Source organism: Cryptomeria japonica, chromosome 7, assembly GCF_030272615.1.
Source record: "Cryptomeria japonica chromosome 7, Sugi_1.0, whole genome shotgun sequence".
NCBI lineage: Eukaryota > Viridiplantae > Streptophyta > Pinopsida > Cupressales > Cupressaceae > Cryptomeria > Cryptomeria japonica.
Genome location: NC_081411.1, coordinates 661,204,715 through 661,229,011, shown reverse-complemented (window position 1 = coordinate 661,229,011; position 24,297 = coordinate 661,204,715). Strand labels below are relative to the sequence as shown.

The 24,297-nt window shown below is 35.3% G+C and overlaps 1 protein-coding gene across 1 annotated transcript in view; it reads left to right on the top strand.

Annotated features, from left to right (window-relative positions):
* LOC131071193 (general transcription and DNA repair factor IIH subunit TFB4) overlaps positions 1-24,297 on the top strand; it is a 162,251-nt gene that overhangs the window by 81,783 nt on the left and 56,171 nt on the right. Inside the window, exons 7-10 of the mRNA XM_058006912.2 lie at positions 4,448-4,501; positions 4,623-4,691; positions 5,242-5,318; positions 15,958-16,053. Coding sequence (XP_057862895.1) covers positions 4,448-4,501; positions 4,623-4,691; positions 5,242-5,318; positions 15,958-16,053 — 296 coding nt within the window. The remainder of the gene's footprint in view (positions 1-4,447; positions 4,502-4,622; positions 4,692-5,241; positions 5,319-15,957; positions 16,054-24,297) is intronic.

Sequence of the window (24,297 nt, the reverse complement as noted above, 5' to 3'; positions counted from 1 at the left end):
TAGTTTTGATCATGCGCTAAGACAGAGACTGAATGCGCTAAAGAATGTTTCCGAAGCGCTACAGAAGGCTCTCTATGTGCTAAGCTGCCTCTCCTATGCGTTGACTCAGATTGTTTGAAAATGACTGCTCTGGATGGGTTATGTGCTAATATGTTCCGATTACGCGCTTTTTTTTGGACTGAAAGCGCTATTATATGTCTCGAATGCGCTACACTGATGTTTAAATGCGTTAGACTGATGCTGACAAGCGCTACCTAAAATTTCACCAGTATGATACTGGTTATGCGCTATTTTGATTGATGAAAGCGCTAAGATTCGGCTCGTATGCGCTAGAGAATGTTCCAGATGCGCTAGGAAGTTGCTCCTACGCGCTAAACTACCATGATTACTCTGTTTTTGCTGTTTTTGAATTTAAACACTTGTGATTTTGATGGATGATTTTGTTTTGGATACTCAAGCTTACTAAGTCGAATAGATAAACTCTTGATCACTTGGTTTGATATTCCCCTAATCTTGTTGGATGAAAGTCTTTCCTAAAGATAGTTGAAATGTTGATAACCATCTCAAAAGATGCTTTGTTGGATTTGGAAATCTTCTTCACTTTATGATTTTTCCTTGTTTGAACTGACTTTTGAGTTTGATTGTTGGATACTTTGCAAGATATTTTTACATTTGTGACAAGAATACATAGCACTCATGAAGACAATGGTCATCCTAATGCTAAACATTGAGTGGATGTTCTTTTGAGGATGTGTTCAAATCCCCGATGTTATCATTTGTTTGATTTACAACAAAAGACACATCAGATAGACTCTTTATTCAAAGGTCATTGACAATATCATAGCCCACTAGTCTCGATACTCCGTCAGCTCAAACAGCTTTGTCACCCCCTAGGGGGTGCCCGTTTTATTTATTGTATGCTGGAAATGTGGTATCAACCTGCAATAGGAGAAAACAATTCAAACACACACATGAAACATTGCATTAGAGGTTAGAAATCCAAACAAAGCAAGTTAAATGAATCTAAACTCTTAAAATCGTTCCATGTTCCTCTATCTCCAAGGATCTTCAAGATTCAAGGTAGCTCTCAGCTTGGAAGAGCACTTGATTCTTTAAGATGACAACCTAAAGAACGAGATTTATGATTCTAAGATCTAAATGGAATGCAACCAAGATCCTAGTGATGATTTAGATATGAAACTAGATGATGATAGGATGCAAGATATTGATATGAAGCTTAAACTAGTATGAAAATGATACTAAGATGAAGCTAACATGATATATCTAAGATTATAATGATATCAAAATGATCTAAAATGCTATTCTATCAAAGAGAGATAATATGCTTAATGTTATGAGACTATAAGTTTGATGCACAAAGACTTGATCGTTTTGAAGAAGGAATGGGCTCTATTTATAGGGAAAATAGGGAAATGAAGGGTTGAGATTGAATAATCTTATCAAGGGCTGGGATTGAAAGTTATCAATCCATGTTTACAATTCTCACCAATGAAATGGTGACAATTGTCAACAAGAGACTGCTTGAGAGGAGACGTAAGAAGCATTAAATGCTTGAGAAGGCCTCATGGTTACCTTAGGAGGTAAGAGTTAAGGTTAGGTTAGGGTTATCCATTGGACAAAGCTTTTACTCAAGGGGTAAACTCTTGTGCAAAGGTTAAAGGGATAACCAAGGGTAAAGCTATGAGTGCTTGATGAGACCCTTGGTTGAGCTAGGCAAAAAGTCTCTAACCATGCCAAAAGGGTGAGTTAACCATTAATGGTTTGGAAGACTTTGGGAATAAATTTGTAAGAGTCCTTCCAAATTTGGGGGAACTCAACAAGTTAGCTTGTTGAAGACATAAAGGCTTTATTGCTTTTGGAAGACTTTCCTCCAAATTTGAGAGGTGACATCCTCAAATTTAGGGAAAGGGGATGATTGAAGGGTTTAGGCTAATTGATTAGGATTAGATGGGTTCTAGAAGAATTTAGAAAGGGGATTTAGGAGGCAAGTGGGAGATGTAGGATTTTTCAAGTGGGTGGGGAAAATAGAATTTAATTAAAATAAAATTAATTTATTTCAATTGTGGTTGCAACTTGCATTTGTAGGATTTTGCAAGTGGGGGGATTTAATTAAATGGGCTAGAAGGGGGATTTAATTAAATGTAAATTTAATTAAATGACTTAGATAGAAGAAGGGTATATTAATTAAATCTTAATTTAATTAATAGGTGATTAGAAGAATAGGGATATTAATTAAATCTTAATTTAATTAATTGGAAGAATTAAGAATAATTAAATGAATAAAATTCACTTAATTCATTGTGCAACTTTTAGGTTTCTACAGATAGTATTGTATTTGTTTGATTGGACATGGTGCTGTTGGCTGTATCAGCTCAGGGAGGGTATTGTGTCAAAATTGTACTCTTTGAGAACCTTCCTTCAAGCTTCTTCTCAAACTCGGCCCTTCTTGGTACAGCTTCTATTGTCTTGAATTTCATTCTCATCCACTTAACAGATGCAAAGTTTTCCATAAAGGAGCGCTGCTTGCACAAGTGCATCTGATTAATTCTATTGGGGCCCTTGCCGTTGAACAAGTGACTATACATTAGGCTGGATAAGAACTATCACAGCAAGCCGTTTGACTTCTTGTCACCATATCTAAGCATATAAGAAGTAATTTTCTTAGATTTTGCAGATTTACAATTGGAAACCAAAGTCCAATCCACTCTTGCTGCAAATTGCAAATATTGCTGCTCCATTGACTTAAAAAGCTCTTCCCCACAAGCTAAGGATCATTTATAGTCTTTATGGTGTGAGCTAAAGGGGATGAAGTTAAAACTTCATCCAGTCTTCTCAATTAATTTCTTGGAAGACAAAGATTGAGTTAAGGGAGTCTTTGTAGTAAGTACTGAAGGGGGAATAACTTTTTCTACCAAAGGAGCCTTTTTATTTGATCTTTCAGAAGTCAATGGAGTTGCAGGAACCTTAGGAGGGTGCTCTGAATCAGATGTAGCTACCTTAGAGGACTTTGGAGATGTATGAGACACCTTCAAAAAACCCAGAATAGTTAAATGGTGAGGAAGAGCTTCTTTCCATCATGAAGCTTGGCTGGCAGATTTATGGTTGAGAGTAGAAGAGACAGCAGCAACATGCAAAGCTGGATTGCAAGACCCTCATAGTCCAAAGGCTGCTTCAAAGAGTTTTCTGCCACTTTCAGCATAATATTTTCTAGAAGATCATTCAAACTATCCAACTCCACCAGTGGTTGAGAATGTGAGAAAGCAGAAGTTGCCTTATTTGTTGACAAAAATTTCCCTAGGTAGTTCCCAATTGCCATGTTTTAGGAGTCTATCCAAAACTGAAGGGAGAGATTTGGAAGTCTGACCCATTCTAGGATCACCTTAAAAGATTCTTTCAAGAGGTTGAATTCCAATCAAGGCTTCATGAGGAGTGGCTACTTCCCCAAACCAAACCTGATAATTAAGAATAAAGTTTCTATCGTTAAGGGATTTGAACACTACAATAGAAATCCTTGTGTTAAGGGGAAATTTCTACGTGGTTCTCCATACGTGAGTACTAGCTGCTGGACAGCAATTATTTCTGACTACCTGAAACACTAGGCCATGCAAAATTAGAATGATAGATCAAGTAATATTTTGAGGATACTGTGGTCACAAGGAGATAATATTGTAGTAGTTAGGGGCATTTTCTAGGGTTATGGTAATCTTTGTTAATAATAAGATTATTTTAGTAGATATTACTTTGTATTAATATTTAACATTTGTAACTTTATATTGCTATAGTATTGTTTACATTTATGTTTCAAATTTTTATAATATTTAATATTGAAAATGAATATTGGATTTTTATAAATTTTTTTTATATATAAATATGAATTTATAATTATTATGTTTCTAGTTTTATCTTTAATTTATCTTATTGAGTAGATAACTTAAAAGGTTTTTACAGCGTTTTTGCAATCATTCCCTGTTTTCCATGTTCTCTGGTGGGTTTCTTTATCAAAACCCACAACTGCTGAAAAACTTGAATGTGCATTGTTTTGTGAAATATAATACAAAGAGATTGGTGCCCAAGACTGTAATTTACTTATCAAATAAAAAAACACGATCACTGATAGTTTTAATGTCTTGTTTAATATCACGATGCATCACATTTTTATACTATTAAAAAAAAAGAGAAAAATGAAATAAAAGAAAATCAGAAAACACATTTATTTTCTTTAAACCTAGTCAGGATTTCTATTAGCTGGCAAACTTGTCCTGAATTTTTAAAATTTTGCTCCCCAAACTTGAACCTTGTGACTTAGAGTAAAAGGGTTTGTTAACCAGAGAATTTTCTTAAAACTCTTTCAGTTTGCTATGATGTAAATGATATGTATGATTACAAAAAAGAAAAAAATGTTCAAAGTATATGTTTCTGCCTGCAGGTTCCCATTGATTCATGCATTGTGGGGAATCAACACTCTCCCTTCTTGCAGCAGGTCTACAGTCAACCTTGATTCATTAGGTTTTTCTACTGTTCTGTGGAAAGTATGCTCGAGAGCACTTATCCTGTTTATGATTTCTTGTACATGGTACTTATTTGGGACAAGTGATTTGCAGGCTTCACACATAACTGGAGGCATTTATTTAAAGCCACAACAGCCAGAAGGGTTGTTCCAGTTTCTTGCTGTAAGTGTACTAACTAGTTTCAATTCATTCCTGACCAGTATCTTTTAAAGGGTATAGATGAAGGTTGCTTAGCTTCCTTAGTATTTATTTGATATAATATTCTAATTCACTGTGAATTTTGGTCACAGTTGTATGTCTTTGCAAGAGGATTTTATTTGTTTACAAGCTTAATTTCTGTAGTCTTGTTATCAATCAACTTGAGACATTGTCTGACAGTTTGATTTGTTACAACACTTATTATTGGAAAAGCATTAAAGGCGTTAGTTGCTCAACTGTATTTATCAATTCTGAATTTTCTAGCAATGAAATCTAGCAAATTGAGTGATATTAATGTGCTCAGTGATATTTCATATATGAAATATATTTTAATTTAAAAAACCATATACTAGTCCCTGGAATTTCTGGCAACAATGTATGAGAGACAGTTAAAAGTTGAAACAACTTTTAAATGGTTGAGTTGTGTGAGACTTATCTTGTCTTTGCCTTTGTTATTTTCATTTGGGTGTGATATTCATCTAATGGCTACTATGTTACTTGTTTATTGATTCAGATGGTATATGCAACGGATTTGCATTCTCGTAGATTTCTTCAACTTCCCAGACCAACAGGAGTTGACTTTCGTGCTTCGTAAGTGTCATCTTTTTAACAATCTGCTTATGAGTAGTTCTTTTTTAATATATATTCAGTTATAGTGCTATTTAAAAAAAAATTCCAATCATGATGACTAATTACCTACTGTTTGAAAACATTGAATTAATCACACGAATCATTGAAATTCAAACTGTGGAAACAAAAATTGAAGCATACACAATTAATTACCCCTTATAATCTTTTTTTCATTCATTCCTTTGAAAAACCTACAAGGAAACCTCCACAACTAATATAACTCACAGTTTAATGGAAACCAACTTGTATCTTACATTCTCTTTTCCAGTCCTTCGGAAAACTTAGTTTTTCAGTTCATCGAAAGGCAATCTGAATGACATTGCTTACAATTTTATATTTTTCTCCCATCTTTATATAATTCAGCTAAAAATCTAATCTTCTAAAAATCAGCTTAATTACAAAGGCATCCTTATCACACATAAGGATGAGATGGAAGATAAGTCTAACTCATCAGTGATTATCTATACTTAATTAGACTCATTTAGCTAAATAAAAAACTTTCACTTTATTCACTATGGTAAAATACAAAATAGACTAACTTGAACCACTTGAAATTTTCCCCGCATGTTCACATTGAACCTATGTGGAAGTTCCTATCTGAGCTAAAAACTTAACACTCCCTCTTAGCAAGGAAGAAATTTTACACCAATCTAAGCTTGTCTCTAAAAGTCTCAAACTTCCCTTTTGCTAAGGGCTTGGTCAGAATATCAGCTACCTGCTGACCTATGTAAATGTACTGGAGCTTAACGGCTCCCTTCTGAACCTTGCCTCAAATTAAACACTATCACACCAATCCTGAGTTGAGTTGGCTTGAGGACAAGCCAACCTTTTGAAAGGGGGGATGATGTTGGCAAGAAAGGAGCAAGTGGAGGCACAATCACTGAAGATCCTACCACACTTCACTAATACAGATGCAAAAGCATATGGATTTCAAAGAATCGATGTTGTTCAATTAATCAAGGAGACAAAACTCCTTTAAATAGAGTTACAAAGACGATGTTTCTAAAAGAAACAATCATTAACTAGAGGTGAAATTAGAAACAACTTAAATGACCATTAATAACACAAAGAGAAAGATATTATTCTAATACCCTCCCTTAATGGTCATCGTTCTAACTACCAAGAGAAATAACAGAGAAGGTTACCCCCTTCTTCTTAGAACACGCTGCAACAGAAGACAAGAGCATGCCACTAACTCTGCCACTTGAGATGAGTCTGCCACCAACCCTCCCAGAAATTGTAGAACTTCTGGAGATACCCAAAACAACACCAACCGTCCAACCTGATGTTGGAGAACTCTCCCTCCCTCTAACCAGAGACACACCAAGAACAACTGTCACGATTTTGAGGAAAAAATCGGCAAACCCTCCAAACTATTGCAGATGAGCAAGATGCTCGAAAATAGATTGCAAACAAGAGACTAGTGCAGATGTTCGCACAACTCCAGGGGCGACTAAAAACATACTGCAGCAAAGTACAATTTGAGGAAAAAATCATAAACCTCCCATGAGTTTTTTTTTACAAGGACAAAAAATATTTAAAAACCCACTGATAATTTTTTAGGACAAAATTATTAAAACCCATAGATTTTTTGCAAGGGAAAAAAATTATTAAAACCCATCAGAATTTTTTTTAGGTAAAAAAAAATTAAAAACCGAAACAAACATCGATGCCCATAAGCCATCTTCATGCTTTTCGAGGCACGAAAAATGAGGTACTAAGAAGATGTTAAGTGCACAAAACCTGACTGTCTTCCAACATCAAGTTGGTCAATGACGCCATCTTGCACGTTTCCCAATGCACGGAAAATGAAAAACTGAGAAGAGGTGCTGGCACAGAATTCAAAAAATTCAAATCCCAATGCAAAAATAGAGGCAGATGTAGGTATAGCCTTCAAAAAATGAAGTACGGTTGGCACGAATTTCATGAAAATTTTTTCGGCTAACCCAGAAATCCTTGCGAAAAACCCAGAAGGAATTTGCTGTCGGAATCTGGATCCGTTGGCTCGAAAATCGAGGCACCAAGAAAATTCTGACGACGACCCAGTTGAGATCTCGAAAAACCCACCACGAATCTGTGCTCAGAAAATTTTTTCGACTGAATCTGGAGGGTCAAAACCCTAGCCGAAAATGCAGATTTCCGTCCAAAAATGGCAGAAAAAAATCTGCAAGCGGGAAAAAAACGCGTTGCGTGGTTGCACGAAATGTAGGAGAGACGGGTCGCGGGAGAGGGCAGAAAATAGCGAGAAAACCCTAGTAGTTGCAGCCAAAACGAACTGCCAAAGTAGCAATTTCGAATAAACAAAGAAATTTTTCAAAAAAAACTGTTAAATTGAAAAATTATTTCGAAAATAACCAAGGCTCTGATACCATAATACAAATGCAAAAGCATATGGATTTCAAAGAATCGATGTTGTTCAATTAATCAAGGAGACAAAGCTCCTTTAAATAGAGTTACAAAGACGATGTTTCTAAAAGAAACAATTGTTAACTAGAGGTGAAATTAGAAACAACTTAAATGACCATTAATAACACAGAGAAATATATTATTCTAATATTCACTGCAAAGAAGTCATCATCTAGACTAGGAGTAGAATGGATGGGTCACGTCTTGTTAGATATATATTTGTATAGAAAAAGATACGATGCAATAGAGAAGGAGAAATATGATAGATAGAATAGAGGTAATAGAAGATATATGGAAGAGATGTATGTACGACAGAGAATGTAATAAGGAAATATAAGTACAAGATAATTGTATATGAATGATCGTTGATAATACTAGTATGTAAGAGTTCCATATATAATATGCTATGTCTTATAGATTTTCTATGCTTTAATAAATATTCAACTAGTTAAGACACTATCTGGATTAACTCCTTGCTCGCTTTGTATAATTGAGTCTGGGGTATAAATAAACAAACAAAAATTACTCAGGGCTCAAAACATCAGTTTGTGTTCCCCATTTTTTTTGCTAAAAGAAGCTATCAAAAAATTGATAATGGTGTGGTTTTTCCCATCCATTTATTAATCTGAAAGAATAGTGCAGCCATTTCTTTTCCATTCCTTCTTTTGTTCTTCCATTATTAGCCTTGCCCTTTCAGTTGCATTCACAAGCAACCTACAAGTACAAAGTGGAAATACAAATTTTTTAATTTTAAAGCACAAAAATAGTTTAAATTCGACATAAATTGCTATAAATAAATTAACTTAAATTTAGCCTAAAATTCAACATAAATTACTATTAGTATAAATTAGCATAAAATTTAAATTAACTAACCTCCCACTCAAGTCTTTGCGAGAAGGCACCTTGTAGTCTTCTCTTGCAACTATCAATGCAGTTACCTGTTTCTCTTGATAAGGATTACTCACCACATTGAAATGAATGTTGAAGTACCAAAAACTAGCACATGCCATATCTACATGTTCATGCACATCCCTCTTCCATCTTGTAGCTTCGATGATGATTGTGCTCCAGCTGTGTTTTTGGGTACAAAAATTCTGTGTGGGTGTGGTGCTGCTGCTAGCACTCTACTTGAAGTAGATGAAGTGGTGGTGGATTTGCTTTGGATGCATGGACCATGAAGAGAGCCCACTATTCCTTGACATGCAGTATCTTCATCTGAGTTTGGATGGATTTGAGCACCTTGACCACCAGCCATGGCTGCTGTTGTCCTCTCCTTTTGCAATTTTTTTTCTTTGGCCAATGCAAGTAAGGCATTCATCTCTCTTTTATCTCTTTTGTGGTGTTGGTACAGGGCTTGGCATCATGATGAGTAATGCTTGCAAGATTGTATTTGAGACAATTTATGCCTCCATGATATAAGTTTGTGCATCTAAGGCAAATAATTGACCTAGGTACCAGTCCTTGTTAGATATATTTCCAAGTAGAATCTCTAGCTCTAGTAGGACAAGTGCCTTTAATTGGCGGCGGCATTGATGGTGTGGAGCCTGAGGCTGATCATGATCTAGAAGCTTCTCTATTTGCTATTATATAATGTATCTAACCCACACATACAAAGTGAAAGCACAACATACTAATTTTTTAATACAAAATGAACCTAAATTATATACAAATAACTAAAAATCAGCATAAAATTAGTTTAAATCAGTAGAAATTTAATATAGTCTAAAGATTCTAAACATTTTTTTTCCAAAAATAAGGTTAAAATGAAAAAAGAAAGTTGTGTATACAAAAAATAATGAAAAGAGTAAAAAAATAGGAAAAAAAACAAAACATCAAAAATGCTGATGAATCCATTTTTTTGGAATTTAAATGCAAAAGTACTATTTAGTTTTAGCACATGATGATGTTTTTAAACCTAGATGTTGGATTTTGCAGCCAAAATTAAGTAAAATGTTTGAAAAAAAAATAAAAAAATAAAAATTGACCTGTACTTCAAATCTGGTTTCCAAATTCATCAAAAAATCCTTTTCAATCTTCTCTCCTCAATGCAAATGTGTTGGAAATGGTGTGTTTCAGGTGGCAGCAGTGTTGGAGGGTTTTTTTTGTCTGCTGAGCAAATAGATCAAGTGACTTTGCTTTTTGGGCTGTTTTTTGACTTACACCCTTTTATGTAGATGCGGGTGAGTTTTTGAGTTGGACTCGCTGACTTTCTGGCTAGTACTCACCAAAAATTCGACAAGTACTTGCCAGAAAGTCGGCGAGTCTTTCTGGCAAGTAAATGCGAGTCTTTGTGGTAAGTATATGGTGCTAAAACTCGCTATTCGTGCAGCTTGGCGAGTAGTCAGCAAGTGTGCCAACTGTGCACTTATTTATAATGTGAAATGATGTCATTCTTCATTAACTTCCCCTACAACTTTATTACATCCAATGTTTGCAAAAATTCAAACCACATCACTCTTCCTTACATTCCAATTACAAAGACAGACACTCTTCTTCAATTTAAGCGATAGACACACACTGTGGCTACTATGTTGTCGAATGGACTTTTTTGAATTCTTTCTTGCAAGTTGCGCAAACTCACTTCTTGCTAGATTCCTTGGTTTGCCAGCTTTACTCGTCATAATAGAAGAGCTTTGAAATGGCTGTGAAAGCATGAGATATATTATTAGAATAGGCACAAGAGTTTGAGGATTTTTCTAGTTAACTGCCAGATTGTTACAAACTTACAACTACTTGAAGCTTTTTTACAATCTGGTTACATGGGTATTGAAAGGCTGCCAAGTCATATTTAACAGCATCATACAATTTAAGGTAGTTGTTTGTGCTCTAATTTGTTAAATGGTATCTACTGAAAGTGTTGCTGATGTTTTTGAGGATATCACTGCCCCTCAATCAGAATGCAAATGATTTTTTATAGAGTTGAGTAAGGAGCTTGATATGAGATTGCTGGAAATTGTTGTGGGCATTAGTCATTAATTATAATCCTGTGAAGCAAATCACAGCAGCAAGCCATCAAGCGGCATTTTGCTGGCATAGCATATAGATATTTCAATTTGTTCCAATAGATTGCTATATGCAACAGTTGGAAGCACATGTAGTGAGAAGGAAGAGAGAAGGTTGTTTGAAAAACCAAGGTGCAGTAGAGAAAGGTCTGAGAGGGGCATTTGTAGTCATACCAATGTGGAACAGTATTCAAACTTGTGATCACCTGAAGTTTGTGGGCAGCTGAGTAATTGGTAGAGGCATCCTTGCTAAAGAGTGCTGCATATTCTAGATTGGCAAAATATTATTTTCTGAGGTGGTGGCAATGCCCTGCCTTGTTCTGCAATTACTAGTAACAGCATGCTTCATTCTGAAATATGACTAGCAGCTTTTCCATCAATCACAAATACCGGCCAGGCAAAAGAGCAAGAGAGTGAGTGGTGGGTGATGCAGCAGTAGCATAAAGTGTTTATGAACTGAACTTGAAGAGCTTGATCTTATGGTTTTCTAGTCTTTTCTAGTTGTACACAACAATCAACAGTAAATTATAAAACACTCAAAAGTATTTTCTTCTTGATCACTTGCCACAAGATCATTTGTTATTTGTTTACTGTATCGCCCTTTTGTGATAAAATTATTCAAATTAAGACATATTTTAAGGGCATGAGATAATCTGAATTAAACTGCAATTTAGTGGACAATGCACTAGTTGGAGAACCTAATGCTATAAGCAATATTTGAACAAAATTCAAAGAAAACAAGAGTGCCAATTATTTGAACAGAGGGATCCTTTACAAAATGGGCAAACTTTTTTTCTGGAGAGATGTCCTAGTCTACCTACACATTTTGAATTCAGCTACTGTTTTGCTGAACAATAAAAGAAACAGAAAACTTACTAAAAATATTAAATTAGTTTTCACAGTGAGAACCAAAGAAGAACACTCTCAAAAGCATTTTCTTCTCGATCACTTGTCACAAGATCATTTGTTATTTGTTTCCATTTGTTGCCCTTTTGTGATTAAATGATTCAAATTAAAATATATTTTAAGGGCATGGGATGATCTGAATCAAACCGGTAATTTTAAATTTAGGGGACAATGTACCAGTTGGGGAACTTAATGTTATAAGCAATATTTGTACAAAACTCAAACAAAACAAGATTGTGTATTATTTAAAGGAGAGAGTCTTACAAAATGAGCAAACTTCTTAGGAGAGATGTCCACTCTACTTACATATTTTGAATTCAGCTGCTGTATTGCTTAACAATAAAAGAAACAGGAAACTTACAAAAAATATTAAACTAGGGTATATAGTGGAAACTGAAGAGTCACATCACTTGGGGTAGTGACCCATGTTCTTCTTGGAAGTTGAAATAGATTGTTAGACAAGGACAGACTTAATAGAAAACTGAAAATGTTTGTTGGAGTTATTTAATTTTTGTACCTCTACTTGTCTGGTGTAATTCTTAGCCTTTTCTCAAAATTTCAAGTTTTTGTATGCATTGGAAAGCTTAGTTCATAAACTAATCGGTCTAGGCTGGGCTGCTCAGTAAGCGTGGTCCAATGGGTGCTCATGTCATTAACTCTTTATATTAAAGTCTAAGTTAATAGGTTCTACAAGTTTTAGCCCCATCGTCATATTGGATTGGATAGGTTTGGATATGACCACATGTTCTCCTGGGTTCATCTAGGGCACTATCCTATTGTCATGGGTACCTAATGAGTACGTCTAGGGCATGACCCTCATTTTGTCGTAGATACTCTATAGGTATGTCTATCTTGAGATGAATTTAAACACACATTCCGAAAACCACAATTTTTTTGTTGTAGGATAATTTCACTCAAAGATGAAAAACTCTTACTTGGCAATAACTCTTTTGGCCCAAAATTTTTGAAAACTTGGGACTCGGCAAAAAATCGGCAAATTTATTGAACATTTGAAAATATATAATTCTTAAAATATTCTTGAAAAACACACATATACACTGAATTTGTAGAACATATTACTGATTTCCATTATATATAAAACAAAGTTTGAGTTAAATACATATCATATACCAAAAAATAAGTGCAAACTCTAAGTGAATTTGAGTTCAATATATATTATAGAGGATTTGCATTCCTTGAATCCCCTTTCTGTAAAATTAAAGTTCTTGTCTACTTCACATCTTCCATAAAATAAATACTTTGTTCAACATTCAGCTCATCTCATACACATTGATGAACTTTGTCAGCCATTACACCATAACTTCAAGAACATGGTTCAAGAAGCATGAGACTTCCACATGAAACTACCATATCATACAAAACACCATATTGAAGTTTTCCTCACACATACACCCAAAGGATTCACATTCTTCCCACAAAGATGCCACATCCCTTGAGAGCACCTATTTTTAACTTGTTGTGGATAGGTACACAATTACTCTAATTGATTTGCAAATAGCGAGGTGCAAGATTATGTAATCAATTGCATGATAGTATTCAGTAAAAGAATACCTGACAAATCATTATCTTAGAGTTATTTGAGTTTTTCTCCCAATTTTTTGCGTTTTTTTCCAATAAATCTCCTCGATTTTTAAAAAAAAACCGCCCAAGAGTTTTTTGTAGGTTAAATCGCGGCCATAAATGACTCATGATAAATCAGGAGTTAAATGATTTTTTCATCTATGATTTCACTATTCCGCAGTAACATCCCCCTCCCCCCACAAAAAAAATAAAAATAAAAAAATTCCACATCCCCAGTAGGGGGACATTTCCGAGACTCAAAACTTGGGGGAAGTCCCCCCATAGCACCAGCACCTTTTCTGCCTTCATCGAGGATGGCGCTAGGTTACTTGCTATATGGCACATGCCATTTTAAACTGATTGCAACCTTTAATTTCATGAAAACTAGTTTGCTTTTCATGGGGCACTCACAAAGATGTTATTTTGCAGTTTTTGCCTAGAAGATTTAAATTCACCTCAATTTGTATATCAACAACACCCCCCATTGCCACTTTGCTGCCATCCCCTCATCGTCTCTAAATTTAGGCCGTTGGTCCCCCAGTTTTCAAAACTTGTTCCCATGTCTTCACGTCCCCTCGTCAGGACAGTTTGTGTAACTATGGATAAATATCTTCATTTTATAGATGTTCCTATGTCATTGCCGTATCACATTAAAATCTAAGTTATTGTGTTTTGCAAGTTTCAGCCTTTTGGTTTTGTTGGATGGGACAAGTTTGGGTATGGGCATGGGTTCAGCCATGACATGTCCTTGCTGCCTTGGGTACCTTTGTGAGTATGTTTGGGACCTAGGTGAACCTTGGAGGACTTGCGACCACAAAACATTTAAAAAAAAAAGATGTTGGTGGACCCATGCATACTTTTATTAAATTATGCAATGTTGATTTGCTATGGTGCCACTTGAGTTTGTGCAGGCATTTGTAAGGCTTTTATCAACTTGGGTACACTTTGGATACACCTGAATTGAGATGACTTTAAGACACACAAGCTGAATACCACTATTTTTTTATTCTTAATTTTTCATGTAGGATAGTTTCTTCTTTCTTGGGATGCATCTAAGTTATTGAGTTTTGCAAGTTTCAGCCTTGTCATTTTATCAGATGGTATGAGTTTGTGTATAGGTGTGGGTTTGATTGGGGTTCAGCCAGCGCATGGCTCTGCCATCGCGAGTACCATGTGGGTACATCTAGGACATACCCACAACTATAAGGTTCTTGGGATGGCAGGGTTGTGTCCTAGATAAACTTGGGAGGATCATGGCCATGGACGTTTTTTTTCTTCTAATTTTTTAATCAAAAGATGCTGGCGAACCCATGCATACTTTTATTAAATTATGCAAAGATGATTTGCTGCATCATGGTGCCACTTGAGTTTGTGCAAGCCTTTTTGGCAATAGTTTTCTTGTTGGCCGCTTCTCAAAGCTTTTTCATAAGTGATTTTATTCCTTGAAACTTACATAAAGTGAAGCCATATTTTCTCTGCCAGCCTACAATAGATTTATATGTGCTCTTTTCTCTTGGAGCTGCAAACTTGAACAAGAACTTCGTCATATCATATTCACCACTTAGGCACCCCTCACAAGCTTCTTTTCGGTCTTTTCCTCAGTGTTCCATGCATGCATCAATCCACAAAATGATATTGCCTCAATTCTTTCCAAACAAAAGCTTGGTTATACTCCTTTGATATCTTGAGATTCTTGTATCTTTACAAGGAAGAAAGAATTACAGAACATAGAATAATGGATGAGAAGAGATAATTGTTTGCTCATCCTTGCATAAGTTTATTACATTGTTTTATACTAATATAATTAAATTTTATATCAAACTAAATTACACACACACACACGCACATATATGTATATACATATATATGTCTGTATATACACATCTATCTCTCTCTCTCTCTATATATGTGTGTGTGTGTATGTATGTGTTTATACATGTATTCATATATACACGTATATATATTTATATATACATGTATCTGTCTATCTATACATACATACATACATACATATGTATGTATATAGAATCTAGATACATATATATGTGTGTGTGTGTGTGTACACATGCGCATGCCCAATGTTTAGTACATCTAAAAAAAGTTAATCTAAGTTGCCAATACAAGTATGGGGTTGGGTACAGGCTTGGAGTTTGGGTTCACTTGTGGAAAAAAAATGCCATATCAGTGAACCCAAACTCCAAACTTGTACCCAACCCCATACTTGTATGGGCAACTTAGATTAAATTTTTTGAAATGTACAAAACATTGGTATCTCAGTTTCCCCTTGGTATGTTAAAAAAATTCTGTCATTCTGTTTGCAACAATTTGTATATTACAATGGAGTTAAATATGCTGATTACTTGTGAAATAAGAAAGGCATACAGACTTCTTTTCTACTTGGTCATAAGCACTATTTGAAAAAAAGACAAGATCACACATTTTTTCTAATATTGGTTGTAATGTCCATTTTTTTTTACGTTTTCAATTATAAGCCTATTATCTAACAGATAACTAAAGGAATTAGAAATTTAATAAATTGCTTGATATTGATTTTAGAAAGGTGATACAAATTTGACAAATTGTGCTCTACAAAATAGCGTTGCTGTATATTTTTCATAGTAAACGATTCTTTTCACGCTATATTTTAACTGTTAGTCTATTATGAGTTCTTTTCAGACTCACCTGAAGGTCTGGGTTTCACACAGGTGTTTTTGCCACAAGAAGACCATTGATATGGGATATGTTTGCTCAGTTTGCCTCTCTATCTTCTGTGGACCCTCCAAAAAGTGTTCTACATGCGAGTAAGCAAATATGATTTCCCACAGTTCAGGATTTGAACTTGTATTGCATCAATCATATAGGTTTCATTATGCTGTAAAGAATTGCATTTATATATGCCAATAATTCAGCATATTGCACTGTCTCTAAATATTATGCACGTCTTTTGTGACTGTTGATATATGCTTTAACACAACTGTATGTAAATGCCCTTTTTCTTATCTGAATTTAGTGGAGATCACAATGAGTTGCAAAATATGCATGTATTGTATAGATAATACAACGCAATTTCATATCATAGGGATAATACCACAAACTTTATCGCAAAGGCAATTTGTGTAATTGTGGTGTAGATAGGCTTTTTATTAGAGAGCCATTAAAGGCTATTAATGCAACTGTTTGTAAAAGCCATTTTTTATCTGAATGTAGCGGAGATCAATGAGTTGCAAAATATGCATGTATTGTATAGATGGCACAATGCAATTTCATATCATAGGAATGAGATCACAAACTTTATCGCAAAGACAATCCATGTAATTGTGGTGTAGACAGGTTTTTAATGAGAGAACCATGAAGGCTGAATATAAAGACTTCAAATATTTTCATCCAGTGTGAAGATAATCTCAGTCACAACTCATCATAGCCTTATTTGTAACGATTCCAACCTTATCTTTATATGGTCTCCTTCTTGTGTATGTTATGGGGGTAAATTCAGTTGTTTCTCTACAATTGCCATATTCATCATAAGTCTGTTCCATCTGATATTTTAGAAGTCCTCATGTTAAGTGCGTGAATGAAGAACTGGATTCTTAGAAATATTAATGGCACTAGTATTGTCACAAAAAATGTAAATAGGTTTATCATAAATCACCTGTAAATGCTTGAGGGTTTGTTTCATCCATAAAACTTGTGTGCAACATGAAACTGCAGCAACTCAGCCTCAGCAGTGGATAAAGTCATAGATTCATGTTTCTCGCTCAGTCAAGAAACCAACATATCTCCCAGGTAGAATGCATTACCACTAATGCTACGTTAGTCATCGATACAACCTGTCCAATATGCATCTGCATAAGCTGTTAGAGTGAAATCACTTGTCCTTGGATACCATAAACCATAGTTCACTGTGCCCTTTAGATACCTAAATATTTTTTTTCTGCATTGACATTAGAAACTTTAGGAGCGGACTGAAATTGGGCAACCATACAAACAGCTTGCATGATATCAGGTCTGGATGCGGTAAGATACAACAATTTGCCTATCAAAGACCTATACTTTGTTTGATTTGTATTAGGTGACTCATCATTCTTACTCAACTTACATCCGGTAATCATTGGTGTACTTACAAGTTTACAATCCTCCATTTGAAATTTCTTAAGCATTTCTGTTGCATGTTTAGTTTGATATAAGAATACCTGTATCCGATTGAGAAACTTTGCAAACCTAGAAAAAATGAAAGTTCTCCAATGATAGACATCTTAACCTCTGTTTGCATTTGGGTAGCAAAATCTTTGCAAATATTGTCATTACCACCAAAAACAATGGTATCAATATAAATTACTACCACAAACACATGCTTATCTATTGACTTGAAATATAAGTTCCTACCTACATTACTTTTGCTAAACATTGGTGAAGAAGATACTAATCAAGCTCGGAGTACCAAGCCTTAGGGGCCTGTTTTAGAATATATAAGGCATTCTTCAACCTGCAAAAATAGTCTTCTTTACCTGGACATTGAAAACTTTTTGGCTCCTCCTTATACACTTCCTCTTCTAAATACCCATTTAGAAAGCTGATTTTACGTCCATATGCCAAACTTTGAAATTCTTATAAATTGAGAATGCCAAGAACATTTGAATGGTTTCCAATCAGGTTACAGGAGCGAATGTCTCTTCAAAATCAATTCCCTCAATTTGTGCATACCCCTTACAAACAAGTCTAGCCTTATTTCTAACAATTTTACCATCCTCATTAAGTTTGTTCCTAAACACCCATTTAGCACCATTTACATTCTTATCAGTAGGTCTGGGAACAAACTCCCATGTTTTGTTTTTCTCTATCTGGCTTAACTTCATTGTTTTGATCCAATTTTCATCTTTACTGGCTTCATTATAGGATTTAGGTTTGATTTCAAATAGTAAAGAAAGATATCCCTCTTCATTATGCTGTTTTGCAACTCTTCTTCGTGTTTGAACTGCATCATCTTTGTGACCTATGATTTGCTGCTTAGGATGATTCTTTTTCACAAATTTTGAAGGAGACTTTTCATCATCATTTTCAAAAGTCATTTCACCACCATTTTGAGAACCTGTTTCAACAACATCATGTTTAGGAGCATTAATTTCAGAATCCTTAATAACATTTTCAAATTCCTTTTCAACAGTCGATTCTTCAAAGTTAGCTACCTAACTCTACAGGCATGTCTGTGTTGCCCCCAAATTTGACACGGGGTTTCCTTGTGTCCAAATTTTGAGCATGCCTTTGAATATCAACTTTTACGTTAACACTCTCAATAACTCTTTTCAATTTATTGTTATTGCACTTGTAAGCTTTGCTATGAGTAGAGTATCCAAGAAATATAACCTCATCACACCGGGGATCAAAGCTGCCCAAACCATCTTCATCCCTTCTAATAAAACATCTTCTACCAAAAGCCTTGAAGTATTTAACAGAAACAGGTCTGCCATACCATAATTCATAGGGAGTTTTCTTACTGTTGGGCAATAATTGTACTTTGTTAAGATTATATACCACTATATGAACTACTTCCACCCAAAACTTGTGAGATATTTTGTTCATTCGATTTCTTCTTTCGACTACACCAGTTTGTTGTGGTGTTCATGCTGCAGAAAATTGTCTTTTGATGCCATGTTTCTCACAAAATTCATCAAATTCATTAGAAATAAATTCACCATGTTTACCTGATCTAAGACATTAAGTTGCAAACCACTTTCTTTTTCAACCATAGCTCTAAAATTTTTGAATCTCTCAAATGCCTTAGATTTTTCTTTTAAATGTCACCCATGTCATTTTGGAAAAATCATCTACATATAGCATAAAAGATCTTTCATTTTTTAAACCCTTAGTTCTAGTGGGACCACAAAGATTAGTATGAATTAACTCTAATGGTTGTGAACTTGAGTATTCTTTGGATTTGAAATTTACATTTGTTTGTTTTCCTTGTTGGCATTCTTTACAAATAATATTTTTAGGTTTTATGATATTAGGCATGTGTCTTATTGAATTCATAAAACTATTATAGCATGATTGTCAAAGTTCACATGACCTAATTGTGTATGCCAAAGCCAACTTTCATCATATTGACTGAATAAACATTTTTTGCCTTTAACCTCTTTGAGATCATAAACATTACATTCTGTCCTTTTCCCTTCAGCCACTAATTCAACCTTTCTGACTTGACACCCTTGAGCATTAAAAATTACAAAGTACTCATTATCACACATTTGACTGACACTTAACAAATTATACTTAATCCCTCAACATATCAAACATTATGTGTTTTTAGAGTACCATTAATGCTCAGGGAACCTTTACTACGAATTATAACTGATGATCTATCACCAAATTTTACTGCACCACCATTCCAACTTAAATTTAGTAAACTTACTCTTATCCCTTGTCATGTGATTTGAGCAACCACTATCTATTATCCAAAGATTTTGCCTCTTTGCATGCAACACCGTTTGAACAATCATGGATTTCTATTCTTTCTTTTTCCATACTTTTTCTGCTTCTTTATTCAAGAACTTGCTCCTAGTCCTTTTCTGTTTTGCAAAACTCATGTGACAATTTCTTGCAATATGATCAACATTTTGACATTTAAAACAAATCATACTGAAATCTTTCAAAGACTCTAAAGGATTTCGACTAACAAAATTGGTTTTCCTTCTTTACACAACTCTACAACTATTTTTAACCCGTTTGTTGTCATTCTTCTTGTAGGAGGATGCCACTGCAGATACCTTTTCTGCCATAGAACTTTAACAAATTCATCATTATTTTCCTTTTCATTGAAAGAATTATTAGAACTTTGGCTTTTATCAAAACCCAATCTAAATTTGTTTTTATCTAACCTTTGATTGGCTAACATTTCATCCAACATATTCAAACTTTTAACAAATTTTATTGTTCAAGGTAATTTTGTAAGGCCACTAATTTATCTTTTAATATCAAATATTTTTCAAATAGAGACAAATTTAGAGTGAATTACCTTTTCCCTTTTCTTGGCTTCTTCAACTTTAGCTTCCAAAGAAATAATTATTTTATTTCTTTCTTCAAGGTCTTTCTTCATGGCTTCAATTTCTTCCAATGCAAAAATCTTTTGCTGAAAATTCTCCTTCTTCAATTTCTTGATTTCATCTAAGGCATATAATAACTTTCCTTCAAGATTTATCTTTCCTTCTATATCATGCAAATCTTCATCACTCTAATCTGTAGTGAGTGACCCAACTGCCATGAACAAAGTCTCACAATTTTCAGCATCGGATTTGTCATTATCTTTTGACTTTGTACTTTCTTCTTTAATGCACAAACTTTTCTTCTTCTTTGACAAAACCTTCTTCATTATATCTGTCACTTTTGGCATAGGGACACGTAGCAGCAAAGTGCCCATCTTTCTCACAATTGAAGCATTTGAAGGGTAGCTTTCCTTTTTTACTTGCCAAAACCTTTTTTTAGTTTCTTTACAACGTTTGCAAGTTCTTCATCCATATCACTGTCTGATTTTTAACTCTCTTCCTTTGCTTTCTTTATTGTTTTAAAAGAAGTCTCTCTTATAATCATCTTCACCAATCACTCTCATTTCATATGCGGTTAGAATGCTATGTAAGTCATCAATTGTGATCTTACTAAGATCTCTGGCTTCTTCAATTGTAGAGATTTTAGCATTATATTTTTGAGGGTAAAGACCTCAAAATCTTCTCAACGACTACAAAATCTTTTTTTGTCTTCTCCCAGACCTTTTATTGCATTCACTATCTCATCAACTCTAAGGAGATAGTTTCTAATCTGCTCTTCTTCCTTCATCTTCAATTATTCAAACTTAGCTTTGTAAGTTTGTAATTTTGCTTGCACCTTTGTAGATACTCCTCAATTTATCCTAGATGGCACCTTGGCTGTTTGACAAACCTTAACAAATTTAGTGTTAGATAAACCACAAAGAATTGCATTCTTAGCATTAGCATTATTTTCATACTCTCTCTTTTCAATAGGATCAGTTAAAGGATGTGATGGCATTGTATAACCATTAACAACGAAGATTCAAACATCATACCCTAAAGAAGATAAATAACTTTCCATTCTGATACTCCAAAAAGCATAGTTAGTACCATCGAATAAAGGTGCCTTATTAGAAAAGGATCCTTCCAAACTAGCCATTTGTTATATATTCAAGACTACTTAAGACCGATTAAGTCTTTTCAAGCACTAGGCTCTGATACCAATTGTATTAGAATATTAAAATAATGTTAATTTTAGTATTAATGCTCAATAGTGTATATTCTATTTTAGTAAGATCTTCTACGATCTTCTTAGCAGTTTCTTATTAGAAACTTGCTATTCTTGTAAATACTCTTGTATTATTTATGAGCGTCTTGCTCATTCTGTAAATCAATCAATTCTTTGAAATCCATTGCGTGTCTCGCATTGTTTTATGGTATCAGAGCTTGGTTCCTTAAAAATTCGAAATTTTTTCAAAGCAAAAAATTCAGTGTGAATTTTTTTTGTTCTATTGTTTTGAAAAACAAAATCGAAGGATTTTTTTTCTATTCGAATTTTTTTTGGGAATTTTCTTCCACAAAATTGCGGATTTGTTTCAGCCTGTTCGGATTTTTTTGAAATCGCGGATTTTTAGTTCGCGCATTTTCCAGGCGCATGCATTTGCTGTGTTAAAAAAATCGCGATTTTCATCCTTGGCTGCGCGACTTTGTTTCTTGTGCCTGTGCGTGTGCGTTTATTTGTGATCGCGTTTTTTCCCGCCTGCAGATTTTTTTCTGCCATTTTTGGACGAAAATCTGCATTTTCAGCTAGGGTTTTGACCCTCCAGATTCAGTCGAATTTTTTTTTCTAATTGTAGATTCTTGGTGGGTTTTTCGAGATCTCATCTGGGTCGTCGTCAGAATTTTTTGGATGCCTTGATTTTTGTGCCTCGATTTTCGAGCCAGCGGATCTAGATTTTGACAGCAGATTCCTTTTGGGTTTTTCGCAAGGATTTCTAGGTTGTCTTCGGATTTTTTTGGGTCAGCGGGAAATTTTTTCTTGAAATTCCTGCTTGCCGCACTTCGTTTTTTGAAGTCTGTACCTGCATCTACCTCTGTTTCTGCAGTGGGATTCAAAATTTTTGAATTATGTGCCAGCGCCTCTTCTCAGTTTTTTTTTCTTTTTCAGTGCATTGGGAAACGTGCAAATGGCTTCTCTAACCAACTTGATGTTAGAAGTCAACGCTTTAATGGCAACAATTACAACATTAGGAAACAACGTATCTTGACCATTTTTGAATATAGGCGTCTTGACCAGCTTGTTTTGGGAAAAGAGCTCAGTCTTGGTACACCTGGTGCAGATCAAGATAAGTTTGATGAACGCAATCGGGAGGCAGTTATGCTTCTCAAACTCTCCGTGATTGATGATCAGTTACCACAGATTCCTTTCGGCAAGACAGTTTTCGACATCTGGAAGCATCTGAAGGAATTGCATGAGACATCCGACAAGAGCCGAGCATTCTTTCTAAAGAATCAGCTGTTCTCCATTATGATGGACGAACACATGTCCTTACAGGAACACCTCACGAGGATTAAGGACATTTGAGATCAGCTCGAAGCTATTGGTCGGACTATGGAGGAAGAAGACATGGTAGTAATCACTTTGAAAAGTCTTCCGAAATCGTATGAACACTTCATTGAGACCCTCAATATTACTTCAACTAATGTTGACCTGAAGTTTTCAAAATTGTGCACCAAACTTCTACACTAGGATCGCTGGAAACAACAGTTTGGTAGTGGTACTACGTCAGCCTCCTCGGAAAATGCCTTTACAACCCAATCCTTTCACAAGGATAAAGGCAAATTTCAGTCCTCTTAGTCTTTTCAGCAGAAAGACTCTTCTCAGACACAGGATGGTGCTAAGAAGAAGAATGTGCAGTGCAATTACTGTCACAAGTACGACCATATGAAGAAAGATTGCCGTCAGAGGCTCGCTTCTGAACAAAAGAAGCAGGGAGAGTCACACCAGAAGGCGCATGTTGCTGAACATTCCGAGCAGAAGGAGTCTGCCTTTTATGCCTTTATGGCTAAGAGGTCTTCAGATCATGCTAGGTCTTCTGCTTGGTACATCGACTCTGGTGCGTAACGTCACTTTTCTCATCGGCGTGACTGGTTTACAGACTTCTCATCTTTCAGTGATTCCGTTGTATTTAGTGGAGGTGAGGAGTATACAGTTGTTGGCAGAGGCACTGTTCAGATACAGTCTGGTGGCAGGAATCTCATCTTCCTAAATGTGTACTATGTTCCTGGTATGGAACTTAATCTGCTCTCTGTCAATCAGATTATGAGGAATTCTCCTCAGCTAGATGTGGTGTTCAGTGCTCACAAGTGTTCCATCATTGATCGGGAGACTCGTCTTACTATTGCTGTTGGTCTAGAGGCTCATGGCCTATACAAGCTTCTTGACACTGGTGATTCTCCTAAAGTGGCTCTGGCAGCTCGTGTTTCCCCTCTAAGCACTTTGTGGCATCAGAGATATGGACATCTCAACATTCAGTATCTCTCTCAGCTATCTTGGGAGGGACTTGTTTCAGGGTTACCTGATATTCAGACTCAACATCTTGGAGTATGTGGCGCCTGTCAAGCTGGCAAACAGCATCGGACTTCATTCACACATGGAAAGTCTTGGCGCGCATCTAAGGTACTTCATTTACTTCATGCTGATATTTGTGGTCTTATGAATACATCTTCTGTTACTGGTTGCAAATACTTTTTGCTTATTGTAGATGATTTTAGTAGAAAGATGTGGGTGTACTTTCTTAAACACAAATCAGATGTATTTAGTATCTTTCAGAAGTTTAAGTCCTTAGTTGAAAAAGAGTCTGGATGTAGCATCATTACTCTAGGATAGATAACGGGGGGGGATTTTGTTCTTCTGCATTCTCCAACTTCTGTGATACCCATGGCATCAAACGCCAGTTGACTACACCCTACACTCCTCAGCAAAACAGTGTTGTTGAGCGTCGCAATCGTACGATTGTTGAGATGGCT